Source organism: Alligator mississippiensis, chromosome 2, assembly GCF_030867095.1.
Source record: "Alligator mississippiensis isolate rAllMis1 chromosome 2, rAllMis1, whole genome shotgun sequence".
Lineage (NCBI taxonomy): Eukaryota > Metazoa > Chordata > Crocodylia > Alligatoridae > Alligator > Alligator mississippiensis.
The window spans coordinates 126,029,907-126,038,750 of NC_081825.1; the positions used below are offsets into that span (position 1 = coordinate 126,029,907).

Here is an 8,844-nt window from a genome sequence, read left to right on the forward strand (position 1 = left end):
ATGCGCGTGGCTCTTCTCTGGACTCTCTCAAGCTTCTCCACATCCTTTTTGAATTGTGGAGCCCAAAACTGGATGCAGTACTCCAGCTGTAACCTCACTAAGGCCGAGTACAGGGGGAGAATGACGTCCCAGGATTTGCTTGAGAAGCATCTGTGGATGCAAGCCAGCATTTTGGTCACTTAACTAGCCGCAGCATTGCACTGCCGGCTCATGTTCATCTTGTGGTCAATGATGACCCCCAAGTCTCTTTCTTCCATAGTGCTAGCCAACATAGCAGTGCTGAGCCTATAAGGATGCTGCAGGTTTTTCTTCCCAAGGTGGAGAACCTTGCATTTATCGGCGTTGAACACCATCAGATTCTCGTCCGCCCACTTGCTGAGCCTGTCCAGGTCAGCCTGGATCACCCGCCTGTCTTCTGGTGTGGATGGTTTTCCCCAAAGTTTGGTGTCATCGGCAAACTTGGCCAGTCCGCTTCTGACTCCAGTGTCCACATCATTAATGAAGATGTTGAACAGTATGGGTCCAAGGACAGAGCCTTGGGGGACCCCACTGGTCACAGGACACCACGATGAGTGACTTCCATCAATTACTACCCTCTGGGTCCGACCCTGGAGCCAGTTTTCCAGCCAGTGGATCGTGGAGGACCCAAGGTGACAATTGGCCAGTTTCTCCAAGAGGTGATCATGGGAAACCAGATCAAAGGCTTTTTTGAAGTCAAGATATATGACATCAATCTCTTCTCCCTTGTCCAGGTGATAGGTCACCTGGTCGTAGAAGGAAATGAGATTGGTCAAGCAAGACCTACCCGCAACAAACCCATGCTGGCTATCCCTTAAGAAGTTGGCGTCCGCCAGTCTATTAAGGATGGCCTCTTTAATAAACTTTTCTAAGATCTTCCCTGGGATAGAAGTCAGGCTAATGGGCTTATAGTTAGCCGGATCCACTTTCCTCCCTTTCTTGAAGAGTTAGCCGGATCCACTTCCCTCCCTTTCTTGAAGACTTTCCTCCCTTTCTTGAAGATAATTAATCTTCAAGATAATCTTATAATGCTCTATTGTCAATTATCTATTTTGTAAAGATTGTATTGAATAATCTGTCTTCTCTCTTCCTTTCTGCTCTTGACAAAGGTAAGAGTGGTTGGAGCAACCTGTGCTGCCTGCCCATTCCCTTGTATGAATAACCTTAAGTTTCCACTGGTGGTGTTGGATGAATGCAGTCAGATGACAGAACCTACCTCTCTGCTCCCCATTGCCAGGTACAGTCAGTCTTTTATGTTTTTGTTCAGAGATGTTTTTTAGGTGATGGCAATGCAACTCTATAATGACTAGATTTTTTTTTTAAGAATGTGATTAACTCAGACTCTCAGACTGTTAGAAAGCAAGACTAATTAAGGGTTAAATTCTCCTCTTGAATGGATGCACTTGCTGTCCATTTAATTCTGTAAAGAGGGAACCCAGCACAAAACAAACTACTAAGTATATAAAGAACCATATTTTTATAAATATAGAAGTAGCTCAAATTGCATATAGAGCAGTGGGTTCTCAACCAGGGTGCCATGAGACTTTTTCAGGGGAGCCATACAGCTGACAGCTCCAGTGCATCCAAGTGGAACTGTCTGACATACCTTGGTTTCCAAGATGGGCATGCAGGGTGGATTGGGAAGGTGCTGCAGCAGGAGACCTCTGCTGTAGCTCCTGGTCTGTCTATCATGTCCCTTCCTGGAAACAAAGGTGCAGGGGGCAGTTCTGCCTGACCAACCAGGACATGAGCCTGGGCACTAACCATGGGGAGAGCACTGGATTGCAGACAGGAGGCAGTGGTATAACAGGGCTGGGGAAGGGGGAACAAATGGGGCCACTAGTCCTGGTGCCCACTTAGAGGGCCCTCTCCCCACCAGGAGTCTTTGCTGCGACAGGGGCAACTCTGCATTGTCTGGCTGTAGAAGCTGGTCAGGTGCAGCCCAGTGCTTAGCAGTGTTTCTGGGGAGGGCAAGAGGATGGAAAAACAACCTCCACCCCCAGGCTCTGCCATGGGAGGTGTAGCCCTGCCTCAGTAGTGGAGAGCTGAATGTGGCACCAGAAGTAGCCCCAGGGAACCCATCCTACTGCCTGCTTCTCAGCAGCCCATGCCCATGCCCAAGCTGTTGCTGTTCAAGTGAGAAGAGCCCTGATAGATAAAACTCTTCCTCTCCACTCCCTTACAGTGGTCAGCACACTTCCTGCCTCCCCTTGCTGAAGGAACTTCAGTGTTCCCTGTGGAGGTGCTGGAGTGACAGCAGGGGATCTGTGTTTAGCGCAGGCTCACCCAGAGGCTGTTTGCTCTGGCTGTTCAGAGGGGCTGAGCCTACCCAGAGTCAGAATTCCCCCTTGAAGCCTGAGAACTACTGATCTAGAGTCACTGTTTTGGATTTTGTCTGAAATACCCATTGTAGGTTTCAATGTGAAAAGTTGATCCTAGTTGGAGACCCTAAGCAGCTACCACCAACTATTCAAGGGTCTGAAAGTGCTCATGAAAATGGATTGGAACAGACTCTCTTTGACCGGCTTTGCTTGATGGTATGTTCTGCTAAGCTGTCTTTTAAAAGATGTGGGATAGAATCCTGGGTTCATTGAAGTCAATAGGAGTTTTATCTTTGACGTCATAGGAGCCAGGATTTCTTTTGGATTTTGTCTATAGCAGAGTTCATATGATTGCATTTTGCTTTAGATGTTATTTTGAGAGAGTAACTTTAAAAAAAAAATGGCTTGATTTGGGATTTTTGATACAGATATTATGGATAAGTACAGCTGTTACACTTATCACATGATAAGCACACAGGAAGTGCTCTATACCCATAACTGAACAGACATTCACAGCACATACAGCATTTTAAAAATGGCGGATCTTGCTCTGGGTGGATGTGGTATCAGACACCCCCTAGCTTGCTCAGGTCTTATGGGGGGGGGGGGGGGGAGGGCTGGATCCATGTGCCAGGGGAGCTCTGTTACCCCACCCCCAGTTCCTAGCATGGCAAAAAGCTGTGCATGGGTCCGAGCTGAAGCTGTCAAGAGGCTGGGGTGGGGGGAATGGAGCCCCCCTGCAATGTGGACTGGACCTGAGCTAGCAAGCTGGAGGTGGCCTGTATGGCAGCGGGGCTCCATTCCCCTTTCTTCCCCTCCCCCCCCACCCAGCTGCTGCTGACAGCCACCAGCTGGCAGGTGGGGCAGGGGAGAGGGACTACTCCAGCAGCCTCCAGGGAGGCATGCAGGAGTGCCCCCAGTTTGCTGGCCTCAGCCAGTGCAGGTCACTTCTGTGCCCCAACTTCCATAATGGTGAACATCAGTTCTTTTTGCTCCTGTACTAATATAGGGTGCTTTGAGTAAAGCACGATACTTGGAACACTTCTGCCTCAGGCTTTTTGAACATTTTCACTTAGCCTCTTTGTCAATGATGTAACAGTACATAAAAACTTGACATTGTATCTGAGTGTAACAGCACTTTCGTACTGGCACTCCCAGTTTCTCTCCTCCAATGTGTGCATGCAGTTTCCACAAATCTGCAGGAATGTAACCTATGAATCCTAATAGTTTAGTGCCATTACTTTTAACCATAGTCTAAGTAAGAATTAACCTATTACAGAAATCATTGCTGTCTGTGTGTATTTGATGTAATTTTACCCCAGTTTGACTATGAATTAATTATTTTAATGTGTTTCATTTTTTTTTCTGTGTTGTTATTCCCTAGGGTCATGATGCTGTAGTTCTTAGGACACAGTATCGCTGTCACCCCACTATTAGTGCTGTAGCCAGTGACCTGTTCTACAAAGGAAATCTGTTGGATGGCATTTCAAAGATGGACAGAAGTCCTCTATTGGATTGGCTTCCAACACTATGTTTCTATAACGTTAATGGAGCAGAGCAGGTAAGACCTATTTAAATAACCTTTACACTAGTTGGTAGATACCTTGACTTGTGATTTTTCCATCTTGTGTTTTAAAGTTTTTGCATTATCCTTGGACAGCCAAATGGTCTTGACACACTATTCATTGCAGCAAAATTAGAAGTCTTTTTTTTTCCGTCCTCAGATTGAAAGAGATAACAGCTTTTATAACATGGCAGAAGCTTATTTTTCAGCCAAGCTTATCCAGTCTCTGATTGCAAGTGGAATAGAAGGGTCCATGATTGGTGTGATTACACTATATAAATCACAGATGAATAAGGTATGGGCTACATACCTCAAAAAAAGTTTCAATAAGCTATTTCTTTCTTTCTTTCTTAAAATTAGGTTTTTAGATTAGAAGTAAAGATTTTTATAGTTTCGCTCTTTTGGAAGAAGCCAGTCTTGTTATAAATAGTCAGTTTATAACAAGACTGAATAAAATCTAGAGCAATCTAGATTTTTTTTCCCTTGCTCAGGATTCAGATTTGAGGAAGAAGTGCTGAGTGGATGGACCAAAGTTTTGCTTTCCTGTTACGCAAATGGAGATAAGCTGGTTTGACTTTGCCAATAAATAAATTAGAGAAATTCTTCAATTCAAATGCCTTTGATTTAGTAGTTTTTTTGTCTAAAAAAATTTTGGCCTCACTTTTTCCTCCAGCGCCTAGCCTGGGTTGTAGAAAACTGGCAGGTAATACAGTAGAACCTCACTGATTTTCATTAATAGATAATAGATCTGTTGTGAATTGGTGTTTGACAGCAATGGAATCATGGTTGATGGTACTTCATATTGACAGGGAGTTGTATGTATTTGTCCACAGGTTCATAATTTACTTAGTGGTGTACACTCTGATGCTCATGAAATTAGAGCTGTCCAAGTTTCTACTGTAGATGCATTCCAAGGAGCAGAAAAAGAGATTATTGTTTTGTCATGTGTGAGGACAAGACAAGTTGGATTCATAGACTCAGGAAAGAGAATGAATGTTGCACTGACAAGGGCAAAAAGGCATTTGTTGATTATTGGAAATCTCGGCTGTTTGAATAAGAACAAACTCTGGGGAAGAGTAATTCATCATTGTGAAGGTAAAATACTAACATTTAAAAAAAAATTAAAGCCACGAGTCTTAATTTTCAATGTATTGTTATTGCTGTAATAAATTATTCTGCATTTTATTTAAATGTCTGAAGTTTATCTGCAAAATATATTAGTTATAGCAACCAGAAATAAATGTTCAGTTATGGGACTGTTCTTCATTCTAATGCTATCTGGTAATCAAACAAAGAGTTTTTTCATACTCATCTTCTCTTGGGAAGAAGGTCTGGTCTTAATAGCAGTTTTCTCTGCCTCTGCAAGAATCAGTTTGGTGCAGAGAGGAAATAAAATCCACTGTGAGACCCACTGAGATTCCTCCACAGAGTCAGAGTGGAGGCACTTTGGTAAAGGGGCCTGAAGCCTCTATGAACTTTGCAGCTCAAACCCCAGCCCAAACCCATAAACAGTATACCAGGGCTAGCCTTGCCTGCTAAACATTTTCCCAAGTAGAAAGATTTTTACAGTTCTTCCAGAAGATATCCAGGATTGGATTGTTCGAGGCCTCAAGGGAGAGGGAGTTCCAGAGCTGAGGACCTCAGAGGCTGTTGTAGGTCTTTATGACACCTCTGTCCATTTTTTTTTTCATGTCTTGAGCAGCAAAATAGTTAATAGTGTTGGCATTTTCAAATATCATTGGCGCCTAAATTGTCCTAGCTGAAGTGGAACAGAGTTCAAAGCCCAAATCATTACTTATTTCTATCATGTTTTAAAAGTTTTCTTTGAAGTTGTAAAGGGAAAAGACCTTTTATGGAAACTGAGATTCTGAAGTACATTTGACAAGGTCTATCTTGATTCCTATGCCTGAGCTAGTTATTTATCGTGCCACGAATAAAGCTCAATAAACAACTAGGCACTGTAGTGTTAGGGGTTACTATAGAAGCCCACAGCTCGGGAGTAGAGAGGTTAGAACTGCTGCAAGAGAAGAGCAGATACCAGTTCTGCTCACTTGATTAGTGTAACTACTAGGGCTGTGCAAAGCTTCAGTCCCTGATTCGCTTTGGTGGAGATTTGGCCCGATTTGGTGGCCAAATCTCTGAATCCAAATCAAATCAGAGGACCCTTTAATCTCTCCGAATCGAATCGGAATCCTCTGATTTGATGTGGAAAGATTTGGCAGTTTGGACATGGACACAGCTTTAAATGTTTTTTCTACATACCTGTAGGTAGCAGGCTTCTGAATGCTGCGATGCTGGGGCATATGGAGTGTCCCACAGGAGCACAGAGGGCGCCCCAGCATGCTTAGCAGCAGACCCGGAAGTGGACCAGAAGCACTTCCGGGTCCGCCAGGAAACGTGGTGGCCCCCCGCCCCCCGGTACCCGCTGGCTTGGTGGCTGGTTCCTCCTGGGTCTGGGGGGACACCTGGGTTCCCCCTGCAGCCAATCGTGGAGCCAGGGGGCATGGGAAGGGGGGGCCCCCTCATGCTCCCTGTTGGACCCGGAAGTGGACCAGAATTACTTCCAGTCCACTTCTGGGTTTGCCACCAAGCATGCGGTGGGAATCAATTAATCGAATCACTGTCCCATATTCAGGCTGAATCTGAATCGAATAGGGCCCGTTTCGCATGCCCCTAGTAACTACCTGTTGGTATTATAAGAAATGCTTTGTTTGTTTATATTAGTTGAGCTCCTTGCAGAAAACAACTGTTCAAGGCTAAGATATTATTTCCTTTTGGACCATTTAATAAATTAGACATTTTCATTATGACAGCTTGGTTATATGATTGATGCTCTAAGATGAAGTTTAATTGTGCTTTATAACTGCTTTTAGGAACAGAGAATGGACTACAGCATGTAAGCCAGTATGAACGGCAATTAAACAACATTCTTCAATATTATTTGGAGAAAAAGAAAGAAGAAGAGAGAAGCAAAAAGAAAAATTAATCGATTAGTCTCTTTTGCAAAAAGAGGAGGTATAAAAATTGTGTATTTTTACAAAGTATATTTTAAATGAGTTATTTGTATTTTACAAGGAATAATTGCTTGTTATTGCTTTATATTTCTGTGCTAATGCCTTTGTATTTAGTTCAGAGATTATATGAATAAAAACAAAAACAAAAAAATGTATCTAGTAAATTGCCTGATAACTGCAGTCTCTTACAATAATGTGACTTGTATTATTTGTGTGTCATAACACACTGGTTTAGATAACAGACATAACACAAATGTTGCAGAGCTGTTTTGGGCAATTACAAATCAGTAAACCTGACATTTGTACGTGGCAATCAATTGAAACCGAAAAGAAAAGAAAAAGACAAATAAAATGTAGAGCCTCCACAAAGCCTCTGTCTCTCAGTAGTTTATTTGATCTCTGAATGTATCAGTAGAGTAGTGGGGAAAAGAGAAAAGATTAATATTGAGTTAGATTTTCCAACTCTAACTTTGACAAGGTCCACCAGCAGTTCAGAAACTGTTAAAGGAATGCTACCTAGTTAATTTTGTAGGGAGAATGTTGTTCTATCAAAAGCTGGTAGATATGGGAAACAAAGTAAGCCTAAATGATCAGTCTTTACTTTGCAAAAGCTTGACAATAGATTTCCTCAAAGTATTCTGTAGTAGATAGAGTTTTGTTTAATATATACTAATTAACAATCAGGAAAATTAAGCTGTGACAGCAAAATTTACAGATAATGCATAATTTAGGTTAGACAAATTCCTGCGTGATATACCGTTGCTAGGTGAATAGATAACCTTCATGGTCGGTTAAAAGAAAAAGTCACACCTTGGCAAAAAAACACTGGAATTACTCATACGCTATACAGGTTCTGCATAATCTCAGAAAAGGGAAATGGGCATCATTGTGGGCAGATTAATAAAGACTTCTGTACAACATGAAGATGCAGTCAAAAATGAGATTTTAGGATGTCTAAAAATGTTATGACAAATAACAGAGGAAAAAAAATTAAATCATTATGTAAATCAGTGGTGCTGGGTTCCGTAGCAATAAATCCCAAACTCCTGAGATTTTTCAAAGCAATTAGATGAGTTAGACCTGTCCTTGGTCCCATCTTTCTTCATCCTATATGTATGAGAATTTGGGAGATACTGAATGGCAGAACTTAGTAAGAATTTCTTTTCTGTTAATTGCTGTTATTTCTTTTCTGTTACTTGCTGTTTCTCACAATTTTTCATCCCGTGATTGGTATCTTGGGTACAGAACTTTTTAACTAAAGCTGGTGGATCAGTCCTTCTACAGCACATAGTAAACTAAGTTGTCATTATTGTAAATAATTGTATCCTAAGATTTTTTTAAATTTAGTAGTAAACCAGAGAATTGAGTGTGATCAGCAGAGGCCATATTACAGCAGTGAGCTCTCTTTGGAAACTTACCAGAGTTGTGGGAGACACTGAAATGCACATTTATTCATACAATACATAATTAGATTCTGGAACTCCTTATCACAGGGTGGCATTGAGTAAAGAAGATTAGGAAGATTCAGGAAGGTACTATATATGTAGATAATAGAATCTGGAATTACAGCACTCTTGAAGATAAAGATAGAGAAATTAGTATCGAGAATAATTGCATGGATCAGATCAAAGCAGCAAGATTAAAAATGCACTGAAACAGGACAGCTGTTTTTACCTCAGTCATTCCTTTAGACATGAAGAATAATGGGATAGTTTCTGGGGTCCAGCTTTAATATGTGCAACATATGTCAGAGCATGTGTGCAGTGCTCTCATTTGACTCATCTAGTTCTTGAGCCAATGTATGTATGGCCTGTCTCCTTTTATTCTATCATGTTGACAGAGATCCCCTCCTCTCACACATCCACCTCTGCCCCTGAGTCTTTAGCAGTAAGGTTAGGATCTATTGTTCAGTACTTCCATTGTCCAA

General features: G+C 42.0%; 1 protein-coding gene across 4 annotated transcripts in view; it reads left to right on the plus strand.

Annotated features, from left to right (window-relative positions):
* ZGRF1 (zinc finger GRF-type containing 1) overlaps positions 1-7,287 on the plus strand; it is a 50,965-nt gene extending 43,678 nt beyond the window's left edge. For 3 of the 4 annotated variants that reach the window (XM_019500091.2, XM_019500092.2, XM_019500094.2), the window contains 6 exons: positions 1,128-1,255; positions 2,432-2,555; positions 3,724-3,900; positions 4,064-4,198; positions 4,737-4,998; positions 6,777-7,287. In XM_019500091.2, the coding sequence (XP_019355636.1) occupies positions 1,128-1,255; positions 2,432-2,555; positions 3,724-3,900; positions 4,064-4,198; positions 4,737-4,998; positions 6,777-6,889 (939 nt within the window). In that variant the 3' untranslated portion in view covers positions 6,890-7,287. The remainder of the gene's footprint in view (positions 1-1,127; positions 1,256-2,431; positions 2,556-3,723; positions 3,901-4,063; positions 4,199-4,736; positions 4,999-6,776) is intronic. The other variant, XM_019500093.2, reaches the window with a different exon arrangement.
* Positions 7,288-8,844: the final 1,557 nt, after the last annotated feature.